This window comes from Amborella trichopoda, chromosome 2 (genome assembly GCF_054954075.1).
Source record: "Amborella trichopoda isolate Santa Cruz 75 chromosome 2, AtrichopodaSantaCruz75HAP2 v2.0, whole genome shotgun sequence".
NCBI classification, from domain to species: domain Eukaryota; kingdom Viridiplantae; phylum Streptophyta; class Magnoliopsida; order Amborellales; family Amborellaceae; genus Amborella; species Amborella trichopoda.
In genome coordinates this window covers 47,110,017-47,137,808 of record NC_142337.1, presented here as the reverse complement: position 1 = coordinate 47,137,808, position 27,792 = coordinate 47,110,017, and the positions used below count along the sequence as shown (strand labels likewise).

General features: G+C 37.7%; 1 protein-coding gene across 5 annotated transcripts; it reads right to left on the bottom strand.

The window, feature by feature from the left end:
* Positions 1–1,830: 1,830 nt before the first annotated feature.
* On the bottom strand, positions 1,831–27,414 carry LOC18426381 (Outer arm dynein light chain 1 protein). Of its 5 annotated transcripts, XM_020662504.2 has the most exons (7): positions 26,982–27,288; positions 19,196–19,292; positions 8,758–9,225; positions 6,618–8,133; positions 6,286–6,432; positions 2,743–3,355; positions 1,831–2,232 (listed from the first exon to the last, which is right to left on the bottom strand). In XM_020662504.2, exons 3-6 carry the CDS (start codon positions 8,806–8,808, stop codon positions 2,745–2,747), a joined length of 2,325 nt encoding a protein of 774 aa, XP_020518163.1. In that variant the 5' UTR covers positions 8,809–9,225; positions 19,196–19,292; positions 26,982–27,288; the 3' UTR covers positions 1,831–2,232; positions 2,743–2,744. The 5 variants fall into 5 exon arrangements, with proteins under 5 accessions (XP_020518163.1, XP_006833095.2, XP_088714458.1 ...); XM_006833032.4 differs by lacking the exon at positions 19,196–19,292 and having other exon boundaries at positions 26,982–27,414; XM_088858332.1 differs by lacking the exon at positions 2,743–3,355 and having other exon boundaries at positions 26,982–27,286.
* Between the last annotated feature and the right edge of the window lie 378 nt (positions 27,415–27,792).

Here is a 27,792-nt window from a genome sequence, read left to right as displayed (position 1 = left end):
TTTCGATAGCGGTACAACATTAGGAAAGACGTTGATCGACGGTGTTGTTCGGTCATGAGAACGAGTTTAAAATGGAAGATCAGTGAGAGTTTTTTTACCGATATTTAAAGAGAGGTATTATTTCTTGCAACCCAAAATTATAATCTTCATTGAAATAGTGGATTTCTACTTGCTGATGTCGCATATATAACCTTACAGGGTGAACCACGTAAATCGTGTATTGCGGTGGTATATTTTTTTATGTTTTCTTTCTTTCTCACACTCGATTTATAGTTTGTATTTATCTACTTCGTATTTAGCCAATCATGTACACAATCTTGGGTGAGATCCCGATATTTGAGATTTTCAATTCTACAAGCGAGGGGTTCCCGAGAACCCTACAAAAGCGTGTGACACAACATACCTGCCTAGAAATGTGAAAAACCAAGAGTAGCCTGACTGATTTCACTAAATAACATTGCAAGCCTTTTGAAATTATTGATTGTGAACAAAAAGGGAGACAAGAGACCTCCTTATCTCATAATACATCTCCCCTGTTTCTCCTCTTAATGCGCAACTCAAACCGTAGTAAACATCCTCATTTCTAATCTCATTGTTAACAATCTAAATCCGTGGTATCATATCAATAGGGCCCTCCCAACATCGAATTTCGTAGTACTTCCATATCTAAAGTTATCCTAGAAAAAACGTCAATCAGATATTTTATCAGCACCCTTTGGACCTTCTAAACCCTGAACTGCAAGCCACTACTGAATTCCAAAACACGGCAACCCATCCGCCTCCCTGTATCTACCGCAAGCATAAGCAGTAATCATTGAAAACCCCAATTTTTCAAGCATGTAAAGCAAATTCATTGCTTTACACTAGATCCTTTTCAGTTTCTATAGGATGAACTAAGGTGGTCATCGATGAGACTACATTAAGCACCATTTCAATTGGCCCTTTGATGTCTGTATTGTCACATTGCCTCATTTGTATACTCCTTTGGGATAAGGAATAGAATCCTCTCTTCAGGCATCCATTTACAGATAGGCAGAGACTTGAATCTCCAAATTTTCTAAGCCCGTTAGTCTAACACCCTTAAATCTTCTAACAGGGTTCAAAAGTTCCTTTTCTTCGGATATATCCTTAGAAACAGTGGTTTTGGGTACTAACTTCAGTACTTTGCCATTTCTTTAGTGCTTAACCGTCTCCAAGTTTCTCCTCTGAAATGACTTCTCCACACTTCTTTGACCTTGAAAGAGCTGCATTCTGGCCCTCCTTTCCTCGATAGCTGGTGTTATGCTCGCACCTTATTAAACCAAACCCGTCCCCCTCCCCCACCCACACACACACCACACCACACCAAAAAAACAAAAGCAAGGCCATAACCTCTGCCAAAGCTTGACAAAAAGTGTTACAGATTCTCGGAATAAGACCAAGATAAGGGGAGATCGCAGATCTACCAGATCTAGGGCGATCCTCAATTTATGACTAGCAACAACTCGAACGTTCTCTCCCTCAAGGTGAATGAAGTATGTGGCCCTGACGCACCCGAATCCAGTATATAACTCACAGATACATGTGAGTACTTGCTCGAGAGAGAGAGAGAGAGAGAGAGAGAGAGAGAGAGAGGAACCCTCCAAAAGATCTTAGCTCTAACAAACCGTACCAACACAGACGGTTTGAAAGTTCCAAGTTGGAAGCCATAGAATAAGACCGCTGAGAAAAAGCAATAGCTCCTCTTTGCATATGAGCAGCAGTAGTTTATGTACAGTTCGTGGCATTGTTTTCACTCGTCAGCTTAAAAGAAAAGCGCTCAAACTTCACATAGCATAGACCAAATGAAGATCATTCCAATGAACAAAAGTTTATTTCAAGAAACCGATAGAATCAGAAGCATTATCCAATTAGTGGTAAGCCTACTGAACCGAAAATTGATCGCACCTGCTAAAGGTTTGTGTAGATCTTTATAACATAGAAGATCTTTATTACATAGATGATGAGCTAAGATGAGATAATCCACATTTGCCCATACGAACCAAGTAAAATAAAAAAATCCAACCATTAAAACAAATATCTGAGATAAAACAGGTACAAATGGTTGTACCATTTATGTGCCTATGAATAGGAGAGCCAAGTTTTTGCCAACATGACCATGCAGATAAACCAAATCTGGAGGCAACTGGACGAGCGCACATGATCTTCACTGTATATGCAGGGAAGTCATCCAATTGACTGCTAGCAAAGATTCTGCAGCGACAAATGAATTCCCCAATCAGGATAAAGGTCTCTTATATATTCCACGTAAAACCAAAGTTCTAGATTTTCGAATGGGTTTTAGGATTTCGACCGTATTTTGAAAATAAAATCACTCTTAATGTAAAGTAGAGAGCTCAAAATATGAACCAAATTCTAACCCAACTAAACTGAGTAAAACCTTCCAAATCTGTTTATCCAGATACTACACCCGTTTATGTGATATTTGAATTTCTAATTTTGATGCTTAATCAACCCCGAAAGATAAATGATTGTTCAGTCCAAAATTAAGAATAGAAAGCCCAATTCGCACAAATTCTGGTTTCAGAACAGCTGATGGATCAATGCTGTTCGAAGACCAAATCCTCTACAAAGGCCGAAACCAAGAGTTTCACACTTATCTAAAATACTTTGAAAATTGAAACCCTGATGAAAATTATTCCTATACTACTAACTACAAATAACACAAACTATGCAGTTTGAAGAGTCCATTTTCTGCATTACCACTATGCCGATGCTTGCAGAGTTCCCTCACTACGACTTCTCCGCATCCAATGAGTATGTTGCGGGTTAATAGGCTGGCTGTCAAGGTTAAGCTGATAATGATGAGTTCCTTTGATCCCACTTGGAGGGAAGCGTGAGTGTCGACTCTTGTGCCTTTTAGGTGAGATCATAGATTGGTTTAGACCACCACGACCTGATAAGGAACCCGATGCCTTATGAGAGGCCACACTGTGGCCCCCTCTTCTTAGGTGTTTATGATCTGATCTCACACTCCTGTCAGGAATGGAACGAGCACCTCGGTCAGAGATCTCCTTGACAGAAGCACTGGCTTTGATGGGCTGCCTGTTGAGGTAGATGAGGTTGGGAAGGAGAGTGAGGAGAGATTTCTTTAACTGTTCTTCCCCCATATTTTTTTGAGCTGGGTTGCCTTCTAAATTTATGGCTTGCAAAGAGCTGTAGTTAGCTGCAAGTTGGCCGAGAGACTTTGCTGTTGAGATTTTGTTGAAGCTAAGGTCCAATACATTCAGCTTCAAGAGCCGATGAAGCCCCTCGACCTCGCTGATTTTGTTTCCAGCTAAGTATAGCTCCTTTAGTGAAGAACAGGAAGCCAGACCTTCCAAAAGAAAGGAAAGGATTGACAAATTAAAAATTTAGATAGCAGGTTCCTGATGTCCAAAACTTGATATCAAATTTGACAATTCACCAAGATATAAAATTGAATAACATATGTGGTGGGTGCAGTCTGAAGACATTTTGATGATTTCCCTTTTTCAGCCCTTAAGTTCCCCATTTTCACCCAAATTCAACCCTTAGCTATATTTTTATTTGGATCTGAGAATTATAATAATTAGATCAGTTATAATTAATTTCTAATTTATTTTATATCTACTTTTCTTATATATACTTTTAGGGAAAGTATAGAATGAGACTATTTACCTTTCATAAAAGGTGTGGCCTCAACAAACTTGACCATTTGATGTGAAGTTGGGTGGTTGCAATTATTCCTTTGTCCAAGCTCAAACTTCAAAAGAAGTTCTCTCAAACTTCGTGATACATCTAAGCTATCAAATTTCACATCAAATGGTTGTAAGGAATTGTGACCACCTTGTATCAAAGGTAAATGGTCTCATTGTATACAATCCTATACTTTTATGATTCTTTTTAGTTTTTCTGATTCTTACATGTTTTTCAGATTTTTCTCATGTCAATAACATTAACTTGTTCTTATTCAATTTTTTATATACATTATCTGGATCAGTATGAATGTTCGGGTTTTTATTTTTTCTTAATTTTTGGATTTTCCACAATTTTTTATATAAGTCTTCATGTTTTGGGGGTTTTTCTAGACTCAGGAAGGTCTCAGGTGTGTTGACTTGTACTCACCTGAGTCACTCAGCTCGGCAGGGGTCTGAGTACCTTCCCCGAGCAATTAAAAGATCACTTACATTCACAAACAACATGGAGATGATTCGAGACAATATAATTTGCAATTGTGTTTTCATATGTGTATTTATGGTAGTTCTCTGTCTTAACAATGTATGAAGTTTATAATTATTACATTATATTAGATAGTGGTTCTACTCCATTCAAAATTTCTATAAAGAGAAGGAATAAGCGTATTTTAAAACGAGATACCCATGGAAAGGAAAATATCATATGCAAGGACAAGCAAGATGTATTAGAATGATTGGTTGGATGAGCCACCTTTGAGGTGTTCAGCGTTGTGGAATAATGGATGCGTCAAACCTAAAGTAGGAGAATTTAAAGGAATATGAAACAGAAACTTCACATACTTTTGTGGCTCGATCTGGTTTAGTATCAGGGTCATTCTCTTTCTTTTCCTATATATATGGGTCCGTGCAGCATTTCCATGATATCGTTATGATCAATCAATGGGACCTGGCCGGAAAGTCTTCTTGCCTTTATCATTAGCTCGGGTAGTCCCCGTTTCTGGTGTTCCAGTCACCTTTCAATGGCTCCCTTAATGTTACATGAAGTTCTGATGGATGCAACAAAGCCAGTGCAAAACCAAAAGGATTTTGAACAACTCAAATAGTATCTGTGAGGGAAAGGTATCTGAGACATGCCCAGATCAATAAGGGCAAAAGATTCCAGTTGCAAACGTTGTCACGCCTAGAAAGGTCACCCTGAGAGCACTTTTTGTTACCATTAGATAGAGAGGAGAGCAGTGTTTGTTACCATTAGATAGAGAGGACTCTTGGAATGTAACTCAAAAGATTGCCACTTTGTGGTCCTGCAACTCCTAGATATAGGTGTGAAGGGACAGACCACGGACATCAAGGGGTTGGCAACTGTTGGCGACAGGATGGCCAAATTGAGGATTGAAAATAGGAGAGATGAATGGGATACTTGTGAACACTGAATTGTCCCAATATTTTATATACTCTTTGACATAATTTCCTTTCATTTTGACAGCTTAATTCAATGTGTTTATCTATCAAACATGACATACAAATTAGATTGACATATTACATGATATATGAAATGGTGAAAGTGAAACTCTGAATAACACTGCACGCCCTACATTAAGGAAGACAACGCATTCAATTCTGGAAAAATGTATCACTATCCATTAATTTGTAGTTCATTGCATTAATTTCTAAGGGTACAACATCTATCCAGAATTACCAATAACTAATAATATTGGGAAGTAGATCTAAATATAGTCAACCTCGTGTTGCTAATGATTTCTCAGCTCACACCAAATCTTCTTTACCAACACCCTCCCCGGTCCAACTTCCTCTCATGATAATCTCTCTCTCGCTCTCTCTCTGTGTCTCTCTGTCTCTCTCTCATTTATGCCATTTAAAATTTTGGATTTTTGGTTGATTATTTTCTAGATTCTGTTAACTGAGTTCTAGTTAACTAACTGTAACTTTTCGTTACTCTTGGACTTTCTTTTTTGTTCCTAATTTTTGTTATTTTAAAGTTGGTTTGTCATTGATTATTTTCTTGTTTTGCTTTTTACATGTTATTTTCTATTTCAGACGTAAATTGTGGTGAATTTAGTACTTGGGGTAATGTTTCACAAAGTTGCCTTATGGGTTAGTATGTTATGGTTTTTGGTGGCAACTTTGCTGTACAATATATTTTTTCAATTGTTTCTTTCTTTCAACTAGTCATGTTCATGTGCGGCATCCGTGCTCCGGATATCTCGCTCTCTCTCTCTCTCTCTCTCTCGCTCTCTCTCTCTCTCTCTTCCGTTTGTCTTTCTACACATGCAGAAATTATAAATTTATTTTCCATTGTATTGCTCAGAAACCAGAGTTCTTAGACAAAGGACCAGAAATTTCCAGGTGAGACAACTTCACTCCAAGGCTAAGGGCTAAAGATAAGCTGCAACAGAAAAACCAAGATTGATATTTAACATCCAAAGCAAGTTGTGTCTATAAGGAACAAGCAAACATCTTTAGTCCAGAATCACAACTAGCCAGATTTGCAACTCATATTCTGGGAGCTGGAGCTAACGAAATTAGAAAGCAAAATTTAATATGCTACAGAGAAGGAAAAGAAAAGCCATACCATGTCCAATACGGGATATCCGGTTATATCTCAGGTCCAGCACACGTAGACGAGTCAGCTCACGGAGCCCTTCAATGATGGAGATAAAATTTTTTGATAGATTAAGCGTATGAAGGCCCCTAGGTAAAGCCCCAGTAGTTATGCGCACTACAGGCAAATTTGTCAAACCAGTAAACAGTGAGAATGATCAGGGTCTTTTAAATGGTAGTTTTTATGCATTAACAAAAAGCAGAAAAGACCCAAAAAGAACCATAATTCTCGACAAGCTAAAACAGATATAAGGGCCAGCAATTCTCCACTAATTTAAAAGAAAAAAGTAAAAGCATGCGTACCTATAGCATTCCCTGATAAATTTATCACTCTTAGGCTGCCGAATATGCCAAGGTATGGGATTACAGACAAGCCGAGATTTGGCATCTGGGCTGTTGTAGATGATGAATTCAAGGAACGAATATGACCCTTAGCTGCTTCCATCCCACTAGAAATCCTTGAATCAATCTTGGTAGCAGAAGCCACTGCAATGCTGGATTCTTTCCTTATGTTAGAGGGGGAAGTAGAACATTCCCCTGTTTCCGGCAAAGAAAAACAGTTTTGAAGATCAATCTGGTTGATCCATTCTTCCACGCGCTTAAGATTCAACTGATGTGAAGACAACTCAGCCCGTCTCTCATGTGGAGAGCTGCAAAGTTCTTCATTTTCCTTCTCAATATGCTGCATCTCTTGAAACCCTTGTTTCTCAACATTTTGTTCCAGTATCAAATCCTTAACTGGAGAGCTCAAGTTTTCAGAATTTTGCTCATCACTGGCCAGATTCTCATATACAGATTTCTGTGTGTTAGTTGAATGTGCTGTTACCTGATCCAACAATCCAAAATATCTGCCACTTTGGTTGAACAAAACACAATCTTTTCCTGACATTCCCTGAGGATCTTCCACATCTATCACAGCAGGTAGCCCCTCCTTCTCTCCTGTTACTGAGTGAACAGTTTCTGACATATTATGATAATATGATGCTTGTACAGATTCAAAATAAGTCTGTTCACAAGGTATTTCGTTAACACAACTCAAGAAATTCTTCTTTGAAGCAAGAATACGCAGGTCATCACAAGACCTAGAGAGGCGAGTACGTATAGACTGTTTCACTGGGCTTTCTTCACAACCACTGAGGCTGGGCGATGATTGGGAATGTCGGATAATAGAAGATGCTTCAGGTAGATGTTCTCCAGAGTCAATAATGATAGATCGCTGTCTACCAAAATCTTCATGGACCTCCCCAACAAATGACTTTGAAGAGGCCATGGAAGTGACAGAGTCTTCAGGCTTCAGGTCAACATCTATTATGTAGGACTCAACATCGGCTCTGTTGGACTCAGCATCCTTATGATTCAATGGTGCGGCCAATAGGTTCGAGTCCAAAACAACAAATGATTCAGTGAAATTCATGTTTTGGGGGTCATCACCCAGTAACCCCTGCTCATGTTCATACCCTCTGTCAACTTCGTAAGGAACTCTCTTACTTTTATCCAATCCACTTCCCACAGAATGACTTTTCTTCAAACCACCCCCTTGGGAACGTGCAGAGTTTGCTTCGGAACTGAAAACATAGTATGGTTCTTCAGATTTCAAAGTGTGTTCTTCAAGCCAAGTCTCTGTGGTCATGTGAATTGGCATTTCAAAGGAAGATGAATGGACAAATTTATTCCCATGAGACTCCAACGGAATATCATCATAGGACTTCACTTGTATTTGAAGACGACCATGTGAAACACCAGACTCCTTGGGTGTTTGATTAAGGGAACAATCCTGGGATTCTTTATGCATGGTTTCTGCAACGGGTTGACCTAGTTTCTGCAGAAATAAAGGCAAAGATATAGCGAAGAAAACATAGCCGTTGGGATCAGCCGCAGGATCAGGATCTGGAGTGGCAGATCGTAAAAGACCAAAAGGTCCTTATAGTTGAAGCAACGTCCATAAAATACACATGTTAGGTATATCGAGACCAAAATTTTAGGGATCTCGGTCCCGAACTTAGAGGATCTGATCCTAACCTTTTGGGGCTCAACTTTAAAGATTATACATAGCTTAGGACTATATATACTCTTTAAGTAGGTATTTCTTTATTTATAGCCATTGGATAATGCAACTATATTAAAAATATAATTGTGTTGCAAGCTGGCGATAAATAAAGAAAATCCTCAGCTTGGTAGTTATCTTGATCTTTAAGGTTGGGGATCGGGATCCTTAATAGTGGGGATTTAGATCCCTAAATTCAAAATCAAGACCCCTTAAAGATCCCTTTGCCAGAGTACCGAAGAGAGATTCCAGAGTGGGATTTCCACCTAGGTTGGGAAATCCCAGCAACTATTGAAGAAAATCAACCACTTGCAAGATTTAGTTAATTACATGGAACACTCAAAACAATGATTCATGTTAAAAGTAATAAGTCGCAAACAATAAGAGTACACACAATACCTTTGATCTGCTGTAATGGAGGGAAGATGAGAAGCAGGAGAACTTAACCATCTTGCTGTCTAGGAAATTGGCAGAAATACAGTCACATGTAGCAGTTCTTCTTCTTATTTGCTTTTGTTGAAGTCACATTTTGCAGGTTTTTTGTTGGTCTACCACTAGTTAACAAATGCAACGTACAGATCTAATCTAGAGACAATTAGCAGACAGAGGCACTATGTAATGCTAGTTGTTCTTCACTCAACCGATCTTAGCCATAATCAAGGGGCAAGGCCTTCAAGATATGCCACAATCTCCAAAGTTGAGCTGATTCAGATGCCTGCGATGAACATAGTTTGACTAATCCCTCATGGCAAACCCACACCTGGTTAGAGGTGCGAGAAGACTGTGTTTTTCTTGCAGCGGCCAGAGTGAAAAGAAGCTTTATCAATTATAAAGGTCCAGTTCCCAGTACATAGAAGACATGCACGCCTGAACCACAAAACACAGAGGTTCCTCATCAATGACAACAATAAATATGGAGAGCAGGAATTAATATATCACAAAAATGCATGTACAATTAGCAATCCTCGTAGCACCCAACAAAAGGTGAATTAGTACACTACCAGACACAAGAAACAGGAGAATTTCCAGATGATTCAACATAATGACATACAAGTAGAGACAACCATGATGAGCTTTGAGCGCATAAAAACTTCTTTTTTTTTCAAACATGACTTATGCAGAAGTATGAGGCTGCATCAACTCACAGAACACAATAAGGCTCCCGATGTTTTCAGCAGAAGAAACTAGCAGTTGGAACTAAAAAGCCATATCAAAAGCATATAAGATTGTAAAACATTGATTTGTTCTTGGGTAAGTCAGTGAGGGAGAAGTTCCCGTACCTGATTTCTAATTTCATTAGCCAAAACTAGAGAAATACAAGCTTGTCAAATTACAACCCTTTAATAGGGCACTCATGCTTCATCATAAGAAGTTGGCAAAGTAAGAAAATCTTGGGGCCAGGCCCTCCAAACTGCAGTAGCAGATATGGAGGTAGCTTTCTTCGCAAGCATATCAGCAACCATATTGTACAATGATAATAAGGTACACAAAACTTCGCACCCAAAGAAATTATCAGCTGGGATTGGAAAAGTATAGCAAAGAACTCTACAATGTTATTGAAATACATAAGACTTAGATAACGTATTCCGAAGCTGTAATCAGAAAGCCTAGCATTTAATCATGCACAAGGTCTTGGGTGAAGTATATATCACAGGAAAATAGACAGAATAGCAAAGGTTTCACATAAATAAGATTCAAACTCCTATGACACATACGAAACTCATGTGAGGTATTAATCTTTGCTCTCAGACCCAATAGCATATACTCAAATTAAGTGGGTAGCCTAAGGTCTAAAAAGAGGTCAGCTCTTGAGAGGTTCTAAGCCCTAATATCTCAAGTGTTGTGATACATATCTGTTAACCATAACTGCCCAGGGGTATATTGGTAATTTTATCTGCTGTTGTAACTTATTCTTGTATTTGCAGTTAGTGTTCATTGTAAAGGAAAAATATGTAATTTCTGGATTTATTTGTAACCCTCAACTACTTAGGGTTAGAAACAATATAAATATATATGTTTGAGTGCAGCCCCGCACTTATGGAGGAATTAGGGGTCATGTCATTCTTCTTTTGGCTTCCTCACCATCCATCTCTACCTGTACTACAACTTGTTCCACCCTCTCAAGTATTCCAAATGATATTTTAACATGGTATCATACCAAGTTTCAACATGCTTCGTTGCATACCAAAACTGGAGGGGAGGTTCTATAGGACGGTTGTAAGACCAGCTATTCTTTAAGCTATTTTATGGGATGGAATGTTGGACAGTCAAGAAAGAACATATCCATAGAATGAGTGTAGCTGAGATGAGGATGTCGAGATAGATAAGTGACAAGACAAGGATAGAATTCGAAAGAACTTAGGGTAGCTCCAATAGGCGATAAAATGAGAGAAAGTAAACTTAGGTCGTCTGGTCATGTACAACGTCAACCTAGAATAACACAGGTTTGGAGGGGTGATTTGGTTTAAGTGGAAGGCTCTAAAAGAGCATGGGATAGGCCCCAAAGGACAAAGATGGAAGTAGTGAAAAAAGATACATTAACTATGGTCTGATTGAGTTAACTTACTCAAAAAAAAAAGTTATGGTCTGATGGAGGGTATGGCCCTTAATAGAGCCAAATGGCGAAACAAGATTCGTGTGGTCGACCCTAAATAGTTGGGATAAGGCTCTAATGATGAATTTGACAATCATCATAGCAATGTTCAACAATTAGCGTGACTCATTAATCAAAGGTATCAAAATCTCTCTTATCTCTTTTCTTTGTCAATTATTATTTAGATTGATAATGTTATTGTCTATATAGGCGTGAAACCCTATATCTGTCCCCTTACGCTCCTCTTCTTTTCCCTAAATCTCTTTTTTCCCCTAAATTCTTTGCTGGTTTTCTTGACTCCCTTGTAACAAAATTTTGGCAAAATCTCCCCTTAACTAGAGTGAAGTTTTTGTATGGATCTTAGAGATATTCCTAATTCTAGTTAGCCGCTACCGGATTAGGTCCAGGTTCGGAGTTTCTAAGAATACTACTGCCAATTAACCCCTGAGGGATTAGGTCTGGGTACGGAGTTAGTAAGAAAACTCTTCCAGTTAACCCTTGAGGGAATAGGTCCATGTTAGGATTAATAGGGAGAGAGAGAATCAAAATAAATACAATAATGTATCAATAAATCTGGAGGCACAAGATGGACTCACTTACTTCAAAGTCTTAAATGCCCTTGCTTCGGTAAAAAATTCCGCGATGCAATCAGTCTCAACAAGTACATTCCAAAATTACAACCAGATCAAGACTATGCTTCCAAAGTCTCTAAGTTCCATACTCAAAAGACTCATATAAAACCACAGAACCAGATACTAATTTGTATATCTGACTAACACATGTACGAGAGACAAATTCTCGCAACACTGAGAATATTTTCTTTTTTCTATCACATTGAACACTTTAATGATAAAAAGACTGTGACAATAACTATACCAGTTACCTGAAAAACATCCACGAAAGAATAAAATCTCAAGATTAGGTATTGCAAGTGACATGGCACGCATAGAAATATTCTCCATTACATGAAGCATCATCATCTTGAAGAGTTCGTTAAAATCTCTTTATGAAGAGAGAGAGTGCACGGTGTACCCCGAAATCAGGTGAGAGTAAGAGACAGGGTGTGCTTTTTTGTTCAAAGACAAAAAAAAATGGCTCTCTCTAATATAAACGGCGAGCTTTAAATATGGGATGATGATGGTAACACAACCATCCATGTGTCATCAAAGCAAGGGGTAAGATGTCACTTCAGATAACTTACATGACACCTTAAAAGTTATGATTTGTAAGCCCATAATAAATGAAGCTCATACATAACTAAAAAGAGGAACAAACTGGGGTGTGCACATTATGGACCAAGTCAAGAAGTTGGATTGACACATAATGGTCTTATTACCACAAAAACAACATCTCCATCATGACAACAAGATAAAAAGGTCTATACAAAGTTTTACAAAATGGAGTTGTTTTGAAACATATTTGAAATTAACATTCTTTACCCTAAACCTCTTCTATTCCTTTGGCAAGAAATCCTTGGCATAAAACCTTAGATACCTCTCTTAACCCTAAATCTCTTCTTAACCCTAAATTTTTTATTTTAATATGAACAGTAAATCCTAGTTATTGTTCACATGAACAGCAAACACTAATTACTCTTAGTGCTTGACCAATATATTCCCTTTCTTTCAAAAAGAGAAAAAAATATTTCCATCATCTTCCACTCATTTGACCCCAAGGAATCTTCTAGTCTCCCCATTATTCCTTTCTCAAAAGTTAGCATCAAGCTCTATTCTTCCAATTTCGTTGTATAAAAGGAATTATAATTCCTTTCATCAGAAGCCTATGCATGATGGGTCACAGTGATGGATTGTGCGAGGCACCACCACAGATTATCACCAAAGAGGAAGTGAGTGCAAAAGGAAAGAGAGAAACCTGAAATGATGATTGGCTTGTCAAGGATCGATGATTTTTTTTTTTTTTTTTTTTTTGATGCTGATAACTGTAAGGATTGAGGATTGATTGCGTGGAGAGTTGTACAATTGATGATGGGTTGAAGAAGTTCAAAACTCTGGTCATGTATTATCATGTTATTAAGGATAACAATGTGTGGGATCATGGGTTGGGTTATTGTAGTCTGGAGTCTTTAAATAAGTTCTGTAAACAAGGACTTGCTTCCTTCAATAATAATTGTCCTAGTGAGTTCATCTGTCATGGTTGTCAACTGGGAAAACATGTTAAGTTGCCATTTGTTTCTAATAATAAAAGAGCTTCTTCTCCTTTTGAGTTAGTGTGCGCTGATGTATGGGCTCTAGCGCCAAATGTATCTCCTCCAATTATCTTTACTTTATGGTATTTGTTCTCTTAATAAAAAGTCTCGCATTTTGAGACATTTGAATATTTCAAGGTGTTTGTTCGGAAGCACTTTCGTAATAAAATTTTGGACTTTCATGTTGATGGAGGGAGAGAGTATTCATCCAAATGTTTAAAAATTTCTTGAGGGACAATGGAATAAAGCAACAAAATTTCTTGTCCTTGTACACAACAGCAGAATTGAATGATAGAAAGGAAACATAGACAGCTAAATGAAGTTGGGTTATGAACTGACACTTTCCAAAAAATGCTGTAAATACCTAAGCTGTAAATTTATTTTTTCTTGTATTTAAGTCGCTAAGGACTTATTTGTGTTTCGCTTATTTAAGGGCTGTTTTGATCGTTAGACTTTTTATTGTTAGTGTAAAAGAACATAAGTAGCGTGTGGGGGTCAATAGGACTGAACCGTGAACATTCTCTCCCCTTCTTCGTCACATGGCTCTCTGTCATCTCTCTCTCTTTCTAGTTCTTAACCTCTCTTATCATCACTTATTAGTTTTTGTATTTTATCATGGTATCAAGGCAGGACACTTCAAGATATTTGTTTGAAACCCTAATGATGTGCTAACCATGCGAAGGTCTCCAATAGCCGCAGGGTCAAAAACCCCAATCCTGGAAAATCAGTTATGCATTGGAAAACCCCTAATATATGGTTCCCTTCTTCCCATGCTTTGTTTATATGTGAGTCGAAAACCTAGATCCCATAACTAATGGAGGTAGAAACCTAGTTCTGGTTGGCGTGGATCGAAAGTCCTAGAACCGGTTGGTTTGGATCGAACCTTAGCCCTAGAAAAACGAGATCTAGAAACTAATGGTGATCCCTAGATCTGGTTAGTGTGGATCGAAACTCAGATTTAAAAATTGGTATGGTGCATCAAACCCTAGTTTCTTGGTTGCTTTCTATTAGTGTAGAGTTTGTGATGTTGAACCGAAAACCCTAAATTGATTGGGACATTTTGGTGTTTCAAAATTGGTTGTTGGACTCGTATCATACATCGCATCCCTGGTCATGAGTAGTAAGGCACATATTTTATCAAGATCTCCCAAATCTCTGTAGAGTGAAGTTGAGTGGCTGATTGTGCTAATCAGTGTCAGTCAAGTGGCTGTTTGTGTTAATCAATGAGTGTTTTCTGGTATGTATAAGCTGTATGGTGGCTGATATGACACCTCTTATACTCTAGGTGTAACCTCTCACATGGGTATCCCTGGGCTGCAAATTACAACTGTGAAACTTGATGGGACAAATTATCTGAAATGGCCACAGTCTACTTAAAAGGAATATTGGTTGAAGAGGGAAGTTGGGATATATCAATGGAAAAATTATTGAACCTGAAGATACAGATCCCTCACATGAGAAGTGCGAGACTGAAAATTTGGCTATTATATCTTGGTTGTTGCACTCAATACTACCTTTGATTAGTAGGGGTTTCCAATTTTTTCAGATTGCAAAGAGATTTGGGATTCACTACACCAAATTTACTCCCAAAGCAATAATGTGTCCCGGGTGTACGAACTTGGGCAATTAAGTATCAGATCTTCGACAAGGGAGTTGCATTTGGCAGCAAATTTCTCTACAGTTTGCAGCCTATGGGACGATTGTATCATTATCAGATGTTTAAACCTGCCTGCAAAGAAGATGGGGATAAATACAAGGAGTTCATGGAACAAAATCGTATCTTTGAATTTCTAAATAGATTGAACCCTTAGTTTAAGTTAGCTAGGATTCAGATCCTCAGTTAGGATAACCTTCCATCCCTCAACCAAGTGGATTCCTTTATCCAGAGTGAGGAAAGTGGAAAGAGTGTCACACTACCTACACAACCAATGGGTCGTTCTGCTGTTGTCTGAGCCTCATGACCTCCTAGGAACAATAAAGGGGGTGGATCTCAAAAAATTGGCAAAGGGGGTTCCAATCAAGGAGGTAAAAGTAAACTGAAGTGTCATCATTGTGATAGACGTGGTCACATTGAAGAGAATCGTTGATTCGTTGGGATTTAGTTAGTTGACCAACAAAATTCAATCGTCCTGGATAATTCAATGCACACAATGATTCATCCACCAGTGGTTTAGCAATTATTAATGCAGATCAAACACAACCCAATGCAGCTCAACCCTTGTGCAGCAACTACTAATGCAGATCAAACACTATGCAGCTCAACCCTTATGTTCTGCCCAAAAAAATTTAATATCACCTAAGGATAAAATTAAGAGCCTTTCTTGGTTGTTTTGCATGGTTAGATGGCCCATTTACTACATCTTAGATGGCCCATTTACTACATCTACATCATCCGTTGCCACTCAGATATTCATGCTTAAGTTAATCATGTCTCTCTTTATCTGTTTGGATAGTCCTGGATGATACACTGATACGTCTCCCTGGTATACTTCTCACTTTCTTTGTCCTGGTAGAGAGAAAGTTAGAATTATTGATGGATCTTCTTCTACCATTGCTGAGAAAGGAAATGTACATATTCCCCTCAATTGTCTTTGATATTAGTTCTTCATGTTCCTAGCTTTGCTACAAACTTAATGTCTATCAGTAGCATTCCCAAAAGTAAAAATTATGTTGTAACTTTCTTCGTAGTGTGCTTTCAGGACTTGGCTACAAGGAAGATGGTTGACAGTTGTCATGAAGCAGGTCGTCTCTATATTCTTGACTTCCTACTACTCCTCAAGCTCTTCAGTCCAGCAATGGTGTTAATCAAGATTGGATTTGGCAGTGGCATCTCTGACTTGGTCATTTCTCTTTTCAGTCATTGACAATTTTATTTCTTAAGTTATTTACTTCTACTATTGTATCAGACCTCCAATGCGAAGTCTGTGAACTATCAAAATATTGTAGGAACTCCTTTTTACCCATAATAATAAAAGAATTGTTCCTTTTTCCTTTTTCTATTGTCCATTCTGATTTGTTGGGTTCATCTCCTATGACTTCTAGCTGTAGTTATCAGGATTTTGTTTCTTTTGTGGATGATTATTCTCGGTGTACATAGATCCATCTTATGAAGACCAAAGATGAGGTTCCTAATATTTTCAAGGTTTGATAAGATGAACCATACTTTATTTGATACTAAAACTAAGGTACTTCCGATGTTTTAGAGGTCTTATGTTTCTATTTGTCAATTCCATAGGTCTTAATAAACCCTTCAGCCACCAATCTCACATTGTATATGTTAACCGTACCATCAGCCATGGACTTCACATTGTATACCCATTTGCAGCAAACCAACTTCTTCCCTTCTGAAGGGTCAACCAGTTCCCAAGTATTATGCTCAAGAAATGCTCCCATCTCCTCACACATAGCCTCATGCCTTTTAGGACAAGCTAAGACCTCTATACTCCCTATTTGTTTCATGTTTCTATTTCCTTCCGATGTTATAGAGGTCTTAGCTCATCCTAAATGGCACGAGGCTATGTGTGAGGAAATGGAAGTATTACTTAAGCATAATACTTGGAAACCGGTTGAGCCTTCAGAAGGGAAGAAGTTGGTTTGCTGCAAATGGGTCTACAATGTGAAGTACATGGCTGATGGTACGGTTAACATATACAATGTAAGATTAGTTGAAGGGTTTATTAAGACCTATGGAATGGACTACTAGGAAATATTTGCTCCTGTGGCTACAATGAATTCCAATTCAGGTACTTTTGCCTCTGGCAACTAACTTGGAATGGCCATTGCATCAAATGGATGTCAAGAATGCATTCCTTTGTAGGGAATTTACTAGAATAAGCGCACATGGTAACTCCACCTGGATTTTGCGCCCCTAGATGTGAAGGAAGAGTTTGTAGACTGAGAAAGGCCATCTATAAACTAAAGTAGTCTCCTTGAGTTTCGCTTGAGAGGTTCAATGGTACTGTTGAAAGAATCAGCTACACTTTGAAGTCAAACTGACCATACTTTTTTTATCAAGCAATACAAAGACCAGCGCCATTGTCCAAATTGTATATGTAGATGATATTGTTATAACTGGTGATTGTCCTAAGGAAATTCAACAAATTAAGAATTTTCTGGCTAGAGAATTTGAAATCAAAGATCTAGGTCCATTGAAGTTCTTTCTTGGAATAGAAGTGGTGAGGTCTAAAAGAGGAACTTTCATCCCTCGAAGGAATTCAACTTAAGCACATAAAACTATTGTGCTTGCCGGGCTAAACCAACTGACACATTGATAGAACAAAATCACAAGCTTGATGCCCAAAAGGATGAAGCTCTCAAGGATGTGGCAATGTTTCAAAGGTTAATGGCTGCTATGATAGTCCTCAGGTACGTAAAATCATCACCAGGGGAGGAATGCTATTTGCTAATCATGGGTATTTATGAGTTGAGGCCTATACAGATGCAAACTAGTCTGACACTGTTATGGATCGAAGATCGACATCAAGGTATTGTACTTTTGTTGGAGGAAACCTTGCTATTTGGAGGAGTAAAAAGTAGTCAGTTGTAGCAAGACCAAGTGCAGAAGATGAGTATAGATTCATGGCTCATGGTACAAGTGAATTACTCTAACTAAAAATCCTTTTATAAGAACTTGGTTTTTCAGTGTAAAGGTCCATGTCCTTTTGCTGTGATAACAAGGCAACAATTAGTATAGCTCATAATGTGATTCAACATGACAGAATTAAGCACATAGAAGTAGATTAGCATTTTATTTGAGGGAGGGTTACTATCAATGAAATTTGTTACCATATGTTAAAATAGAAGACCACCTAAAAGACCTTCTTACCAAGGTTGTTGGGAAACCTCAACTACAAATGATCTTAAGCAACTTGGACATGACAGATATTTATGCACCAACTTGAGCAAGAGGCATTCTTTGTCTCGTCTTTTATTTAAGCGCAATTTTGTACTTTAGACTGTAATATTAGTATAAGAGAACATAAGTGGGGTGTGTGGGTCAGTACGACTAAACCGTGACCCTTCTATCCTCTTCTTCTTCCTCACATAACTCTCTCTCTCATCCCTCTCTCTCTAACTTTCTCTCTTTCTAGATTTTAAACTCTCATACTCTTTCATCTCTTAAATATAGTTTGTTGTATTTTACCTTACAAGTACCTTCTTGATAAATGGACTTCTAACTAATGTATTGGATGGAAAATCTACATACAATACACTACTTGGAAGAACTTCTGACTATTCTATCTTGAACAAGTTTTAAGATGTTGGTTCTATGTCCATATTGATATTAGCCTTAGGAATAAACATGATCCTTAGAACAAAGCACTTATTTTTGTGGGATAATCAGATGATCATTAAGGTTATAGCTGTTACTATCTCTGAACAAAAAGAATTTTTCTTTCTAGAACATATAACATTTAATGAGTTCAAAATGTTTGCTCCTCCAAAGAATGATATTGCGGATGATATCCGTGTCTACAGGAGTGAGATGAACACAAGAATGATAGTAAACCATTCTTCATAAGTCAACATCAGATGAAGAAATTTGTTGAATCAGACCACATTAAGAACTCCAGTTCATGCAGTTGTTGAGTGGACCATATAATAATGCTAAGAGTCTCCCCTCAACCAAAAGTCGACCCAAGAATACTCAAAAGAATGCTAATCACAGACATTTCATAAAAGCACTTCTGGGGAGTTGAGGATCCAACACTAACAAGATAGAATAACATTTTGCAGACATTCCTAACGAATCCGTTACACCACCAATTTCAGAATTTTCCAAAGGAACTACCATGAAATTGAAGCTCGAAAGATCTTATATGAGGGGTCTACTAGAGACTGAGAGGCCGTGACAGAATGCTGTCTGAGCAAAACTAAGTGCCCATGTCCTTAATCACATACTATGGAACTGTTAAGCACAACATACTTACTCCTACAGAAAGCATACTATCGTTATTTAGGATTTTGAGCCAAGTACAAAGTCAGAACATTGCATATTACCAGTTACAAAAGGAAATAAATATTCCAAAAATGAGCACCTTGCTAGATAAGTCTGTAGCTCTAGGATCAGGCAATCAAGATCACATATTAGCCTTCAAATATAAAGCTGAAACGGAACCTTTGACTTGTCAATCCCTAAGACAGAGATCTGCCTGTTAGGTTCAAGATCATTTTCAAAAAACAAGAAAGAAAAATGCATGCCTTAGAAATTAACGGAATTTGAATCTGTCGTATTTCAATTCCCATCCATGTCTTCAAGTTTCAAAAGCATTGCTTTTAAATAAAATTCTAGGATATGTTGGATACCCTTGAATATCTTGCTATTTCAAGATCTCACAAGATTTAAAACTTTTCATAATCTAATATGCTGAGAAATGCATTTGATGGCACCAAACCATGGCAAAAAAACAAATTTGAATAATATTCTTAAATCTCATTACAAAAAAAAAGTTCAATCTGAATTTTAAGCGATACAGAGAATCGTTAACTTGCAAGTTAGTGTTTCTCCATCACGCAATCTTAAGGGATTGCATATTGGCATCTCTCTCTATAACGCTTTCATCGTCTTTGGTCAACAGAGGTATCATCCACTCACTGGTGCACGACCAATCTTTAGTTTCGATACATGGGAATCAATATTGAGAGAGAGAGAGAGAGTACAAGCTACATACAAATCTAACATATGCCTTCAAAGAAAAAACCAAAAATTATGAATTTATGAGCCAAACAATGAAAATTTTCAAATTTATGAAATTCTAAAATACAGGTAGCATGCTATACAAACATAAAAAACACAAATTCAGATAATATATAATCTAGATATATGACAGGCAAGCAATGCTTGCATCCAGATTTGCAAAATTCTAAATATTCAAAATTCTGTTTTCTCAAATCATATCTTTGAGCAAATTAAGAAGATTATAAACACAAAGACCGCATCAGTGTTCATATCATAGAGTTAATCCTATGAATCTGATTGGACTCACGAGAATACAAACTAAACCCAAAGGTGCACTATCAATTCTTCACATCACAATTATATTGATAGTTTCTTTTCATATATATTTAAATTAGGTTTGTCCCCGAAAATCTAATTTTTAAGAAACAAGACCTTTCTTCTTTTTGAGAAATTTGACTTAAAAAACTAGACCCCCCTTTTATACACCTTTTAAGTGATTACTGGAATAGCGTTTATCCTTCAATGCAAAGATTTTTAGGATGGTGTGATTCTTGTCCATTGGTGGAGATCTGACCTTATTTTGAAATTTGAACTTCAAGGATATATCCTTATTTGTCTCTTACAATTGACATAATGGTCATCATCATCATCAAAGCCTTTTCCCAACAAATTGGGGGCGGCTACATAAATTTTGGTTCGCCATTCTGCTCTATTAGAGCCATGCCCTCAGTGAGGCCATCATTATCATCATCATCAAAGCCTTTTTCATCTCATTAGGTCGGCTCCACGAATCTTAGTTCGTCATTCTGCTCTATCAAGGGTCATGCCCTCAATGAGGCTATGAGTCCCCATATATTTTTTCACTACTTCCAACCATGTCCCTTGCCCTTTTTGAGCCTTCCACTTAAACTAACTCGCACGTCCTAAATTAACTTTATTATTAAAAAAAACTAACAAGTGTTATACTGGGTATGCACCACATGGCCCACCTAAGGCTACTATCTCTCATCTTCTCACCTATTGGTGCTACACCTAAATTCTCCTGAATGTATTCATTTCGAAATCTACCCCTTCTTGTCTTGCCCCTCATCCATCTCGACATCCTCATCTCAGCTACACTCACTCTATGGCTATGTTGATTTTTGACCGCCCAACATTCCGCCCCATAAAGTAAAGCTGGTCTCACAGCCGTCGTATAGAACTTGCCCTTCAACTTTATTGGTATATGGCAATCACATAAAACTCCAGTTGAACATCTCCATTTTGCCTACCCAACTATAATTCTATCTTAACTACTTCCCCGTCTCAACTCCTATCATTCCATGTACTCTATCTTTGTCCAGCTCATTTGACATAGTATATGGACTGCAAGTTTAGGCATAATGGTAATAAACCTAATAATGCACATAGGGGAAGCAACCAGGGGAGCCAGGGGAGCATGCCCAAAGAGGCAAAGATCATGTGGACATCAAATTGATTTTAATGGAGAGGATATCCATCCTAACTCCCTCTTGAGCAAGGAAGCCCATACACTTGGCTTAAGTAAATGGGCATAAAGCCCCATCCACATTCCTGAAAATCTCTTCCACAATATTAGTTTTTCTTCATAGCAATCATCATCATCATCATCATCATTATCCCAGCCTTATCCCAACTATTTGGGGTCGGCAATCATTAAAGAATATTAAATGCTCTTCATGGAAACATGCCTCTCCCATGCTCATTGAATGACAATGAGGAAATCAACCACTAAAACCAAATGACCGGAGAACAAACATAAGACAACCAATAATAAGATCCATTCGGAGGGTTTTGCCTCTATTTTGCTTGAGTATCATATGCAGACAAGGTAAATTTAGGTCCACATGTATCATTTTCACACCACGTAGCCACACAGATGCGGCAATGATACCAAGGGATAGACCACGCATGAGCTCGAATACCCAAAGGAGAAGAAATGAAGCCTCCCTCCAACCTCCACCTTCAAAAGCATCAAAGCAACGATTTAAGTGAAAAGAGACCTGCACCATTCTACTTCAACAGTCTCACATCAGGTCATCTGTCAAAAAAATGACCTTTCAAGGTGTTCCAAGAGCCACCTCCTCAAATCTTTTCATTCCCCAGGTCCCTACTAATACATCTCGTCCTCTTTGTACACTCCCTAACCATTTTTTCAAAAGCTAAAGCTAATCTATCTAGATGTGGGAAGCAAACAAGTAAGTTTTTCGTCACCACACCCTCTGCTGCAACAGAAACTAATTCCACCCCCGTTCCCAGAAAAAAATGTAAAGGAAAAAAGAACAGAAAAACCATGGAATTAAGCTGAATTTTCCAACGTAACAGATGATTTGACCCCATTATGGTCTTTAGATTTGAGCTTTACACCAATGAGATCCTCGAAAGTCAAGTTTTACACCTATGGGATTTTTTTGTCATTTGGGAAGCATCCTGAATTTGCATGTTCAAATACAAGAAGTAGGTATTGTCTAATTGGAATTTAGAGAAAGTTCAATAGAAACAATAAAATTGGTTATGATCCCAAGTAGCAGATCCATTAACATCGACCATCATAGAGCCCAAATGTATTTAAGAATTGATACGCTTTTCTATAACCAAACAATAATTAAACCCTATCAGAAGAAAGTCTATATGAATAAACCCTGACCAAGATCTTCCAAGGTGATAAAGGATAGGTTTCTCCATATTCTATCACCTTGAAGCAAAACGTGTTAATGATTTGGCTGCTTCAAACAAACTCACCAAAAAAGAAATTACTAATGGAAAAGGTCAAATAGGAAACTTTACAAAACAAAAACTGCAAAGGGCAAACTAATATAGAAAGTTAAATTTTGGCTTCCCACTCTGTTGATACAAGCCAAATTCACCAAAAACATGAGGTAAAACACGAAGAATGATGGCAGACTTCCTATGAATAATCCCTAACCAAGATCTTGCAAGGTGATGCAAGATACGTTTCTCCATAATCCATCACCTCGAAGTAAAATAATGTTGATGATTTTGGCCGTTTCACACACACTCAAATATTAAACAGTTACTAATGAAAAGGGCCAAATATTAAACTAATAAAATTTGTATATACAAAGTTAAAATTCAACTTCTCACTCAATTGTGCAAGTCCAATTCACAAAAACGAAAAGGCTCAATAGGAAAATGATGGCAGACAACCTAGGGTGGCGTGCCAAATGTGGGCCCTCAGGTGAAGCCACAACCATAAAACGTAGGATTAGACCTAGGGCCAACCTCCATAAAACGGATAAGTTAAATAAATTAGTATGTTAAAATCTTCTTTAGTAAGTACTTAAAAGTTTTTACTAGGTTGCTTTCTTTCTGGGAAATTTATCAAATTACCCATGAGAGAACAACAATTTAACTCTTTGATCATATCTTTTGATTTATTTTCAAAATAAAGATCAAAAAACACATGTTCTTGTATTGAAATAGTGGCAAATGGGTAAAATGTTAAATATTTCATCTCTAATGAGTATTTTGATACGTTGCCCTTTCTTTGTTTTTTAATATTCACTCCGACTTGGTCGTTTCTTCCATTTGTATTGAGACCTAGTAGGAATGGAACTCTAGACATCATGTTATGGCACCTAAGCACCCTGACGAAGAGTGCCTAGAGTGAACTCCTTGCTAGTTTTCTTTTTTCTTGGGGTACTTTCTGATATTTTAGCAAGAGCAAGAATCTAAATATCATAAAGGAACCTAGATGCTTGTGTTTTGGAAAGGAAGATTTACTGAAGATTGGGAGAGGTTTAGTATTACTTTGGGTTCAAGTTAGGCAAGAACATGTAGGGCCCTAGGACGGATTCGTTGCATAGAATAAATAAAAATGGGATATTTGTCCATTATTTGTCTTGATTCCAATGCGAGGTGCTGACCCCGCTCTTTCAAAGCGTGGAACCTATTATTTCTTATCTTGTTAAGTGTTGATTCTTAGCGCAATCAAGATCCTCTAACTCCAGGTACCTCATCTTCTTCGCCATCTTCTACCATTCTCTTAATGCCACTCTATACTTCCCTCTCTAGCATCTCTATTTGTTCCTTTCCGTAACCATTCAACATCCCAAGCCCTAGTTTACTCATAAAACCAGGACCTACTAATCCCTCTTCTCAAGCTCTCTTTTTCCATTTAACATCTTACTCTCTCTATTAAATAGTCACTGGCTTGAGACATACAGCAAAATATCAACCATCATGTAACCCAATTGATCCCTTTGAAACATCCAATTTAGTTCATATCCTGAATACCCTATAGCATATACCATAACCCAATCCAACACTTGGAAAACATATTTTATACCCTTAAACCCCATCTTCTGTTTGATGGACCCATAAAATCCAGGAAGAACTCCTTTTCATGAACCCCAAACTTCCTATTAATTGTCTTCAGCCCATTCTTAGCCTCAGATAATTCTCCCATGACATACCATATCCTCTGAGACTAAGGAACCATTCCACAACTCTCCACTCACTCCTGCACTTTAAAACCATTCCAAGTTTGAACGCTACAATGACCTCGCCCTCCTTCTATAAGAGTATATCCTCTATTCCCAAGAGCTCTTCCTGAAAATAACCAGAAACTTGCTGCTGACTGGCAAATCCAGCAAGATTCTCTACCTTAGCAGCCATATAAAAACTTCTCCAACCTAGTTCTAAAAATACCAAAACTCTACTTTAAACCCCACTTAGAGAACCCCTATTCAAAGTTTATACTTATCTCCCAAAACCTTCCAAACCAGAACCCTACCCTCATACTAACATTCTCCACCCTAAACCTCCATCTTTTACCCTTATTGTCACTTGTATAGGAGCCAAGGGATTTGGTCCTACATCAAAAGAAGTTTTACTTTCTATTAGTCTGAAAATGAAGAACACTAATGGTTTCAAGGAATGAAAGCCCATGCCCCGACAAGAAAGGAGAAGTCTTTTAATTTTCAGTAACGGAAGTTGGCCACCCTTCCCCATTTTGGAGACCTTATGGGCATCCGTTTCGCACCAAATTTGGCACACACATTCCTTTGGACCCAGAGAAGAACTTGCCTAAAATTTTGAAAAGAAAACACACAATACTTTTCTTTTCTTATTTTTTTATGATAGAGAACATGCAGTGAATATGGGTCATCCATTTTGTGAAAGAAAAGAAACAATGATGTTAGCAAAGGCAAAAGGGGAATTTGTTTAACCCCAAACTTTGTACATTGCCTCATCATCTATGGATGAACAATTAAAAAAAAAAAATTCATTTTGAGTTTTTAAAGGGCTAGATCTTGTCACCCATGAAATGGATGGCCTACATTCACAATGTTCAAAAAGACCATTTTTTGGGTTTTTTTTCATGATCTCTTTCCATACTCTTCTTCATCAGTCCAAGCGAACGACTATGCCAAATTTGGAGAAAACATGCTGGATATGATGGGTGAAACTGGGGTAAAAAGTTAATAGGTTGACAGACACTTAAAAAACTTTCAAGAACTCCAGATCTTTCAACTTCCATGCATGCGTCAACACTTTGCCCTCTTGAATTAGTGTGCATCTAGGTTCTCTAGGTAAATTTGTCCTCGAGATACATAGAAACAAAATATAGAACAACTTGTAAAAATGTACAGGTATAGCAAGATCTACAGCATCAAAATAGCCTTTATTTTAAAGAGAGAATATGCAAAATGAGATTTTGCTGGCAGTAAACTTTGTGCCAACAGCAGTGTTTGAACGTGAGAACCATATGTAATCTATAGAGAGAGAAACTGCAGTTTCAGGTTTGGTAACTGATCACCATGACCTTAGTGATTACAACTGAATGTTGAGTTGTGGCTCTTAACTTGACTTACAACATCACATAGATGTCACTCAGTCATTACTGCCACACACCAAATGGATTACAATTTCACGAGCCGACATTGAAGCAACACATATCTCTTGCAAAGTTGTGACTCCGACTAGCAATATTGTTGTGAGCGCCTATAGCTATCACAACATTGCCGTGAAACGCTGCATTGATGCGATGCAACTTGGTCAGCGGTACAGAAGCCACTCAGCAATCCCAAATGCAGCAAGAAAAGCGAGCCACAACCACAACCCTCATCGCCTCTGCACAGATCCAAGCATGCAAAGTGCAAAATGCACTTTAAGAGCCCCCTTCACGCTCGCATGATGAGCATACGCGTTGCATGCTTTGAATGTTCTGCATGAGCCTTCTCTCCCCTTGGTTCATAGAACACAATTGAAGATGGTCATACTTACACATGACTTATACTCCTCTATTCTTCAATGTGGGACTAAACCCATCTACTTCTCTCTCCATAATAATAGATAGTATCCAGTTTCACATTCAAAACACTATAATTTGAAAAGATATCATTTTGAAATAACTCCTAGTACTTCCCTAATGCAGAAATACACCAAAACAAATGCACCTAAAGCCCTAAAAATGGGGAGAGGTAGACCACTATGGCAGTCTGCCCTTGGGCAGATGAAATGTTTTCCCTTAAGCCAATTAATTACCTGACACTAGAAATTGGTTTTGCTTCAAAATTACCACCATATTACCAAACATCCAACTGATTTTTCCAAAACATAGTGAATTTGACAATGAAACCAAAAGAAGGTTATTGTGATGCAACAGTGAAGAAAACTAAAGGAATCGATTCAAGATTTTAACAAGATCCACTTATTCATGATAAAAGCTCAAAACAATCTACACTCGCTGTTATAAACAAAAAAGAATCATTTTTTACCAAACAATGAATATGATCTGGTAGCGATTCCAGAGTTCAACTTAGAAGAAGCCCAATTAATGAATAATTGAAAAATAACCCGTGAAAACCAAAGCTCACAAAATCAAACAACAAAGAATAATACAAAATTATAAATGATCTCGAACTGTGAATCAGCTAAAAGGAGAATGACAACGGAATCATCAATATATATTTGAAACAGTAACTAACAAAAGAAAAAGAAAGCTGGCAGAATGTAATATGGAAAATATCCAAATACTGGAGAGAGCTCAATCCAAAAGAGACGAGACACAAACTTTCATCAATCGAAACAGATATATCAAAAGAATAAAATCAAAACACAAGATTAATCAACAGAGAATGAGCTCAAAAGCTGGATCCTACCTTTTGGGGGCCAGATTGTAGCAAATCAAGCAAATTTCCTGGAAAAAAAGGGCTACAAAAATAGGCCAAGACTTCGATTCTTAAATGACAAGAAGGAAAAGACGAGTGACAAAATTTCAGGACCCAATGGCCACCAAATACATACAGAGAGAAAGGATGAACGAAGCCAGAAGTTAGGGTTAGCTAAAGAAGCAAGACTCTAGAGAGAGGGAGAAGAGCTTGGCTGAAAATTGAGAAAGAGGAAACCGAATTGAGAGAGAGAGACAGAGGAAAACCAAAGTTGAAAGCCTTATCACGGCTTTTTCGGGGAAAGGGCATTAAACACCGCATATTTTACGTGGCCAGACTCCAAGACTTGGACGTAGAAAGTGGCACGTGCCCGAACGTTCTGCTGATTGAAATCAGAATGTCCGCGAGGGGCCATTCCGTCAACAAGTTTTTACGCACAAAGAGAGGGATTTGCGGATTAAAAGGGCCATTTATTTTTTATTTTTTTTAATATTAATTAAAGGGTGTGAATGGGCAACTTTAAACAATCAAATTAAGATTAAACCATCAAATTAAGATGCATCTCCAAATTTTATTATAAGAAGTAATTTTAGAGTTAAGAATTCTTATTATAACCTAAAACTCCATTTTCATATATAGTTATAAATTTTAAACTTCAAAAATTGGTTAAAATCAAGAAAAGATTTCATATATAATCATAATTCTTCATATTATTTCATGGTAGACCATCTTACCGTTTTTATTTCAAATGGGATATGAAAAGCCCTAAAGATTTCACTATACCCATCATCTCTTATCATAA

Bases quoted from the DNA above. Each gene is read 5' to 3' on its own strand.
- LOC18426381 (XM_006833032.4), bottom strand. From the start codon at position 8,808: ATGGTTAAGTTCTCCTGCTTCTCATCTTCCCTCCATTACAGCAGATCA. The intron at 8,134-8,757 runs GTATTGTGTGTA...TTATTTCTGCAG, and splicing joins TCCATTACAGCAGATCAAAG to AAACTAGGTCAACCCGTTGC. The intron at 3,356-6,285 runs GTATGGCTTTTC...TTCTTTTGGAAG, and splicing joins GATATCCCGTATTGGACATG to GTCTGGCTTCCTGTTCTTCA.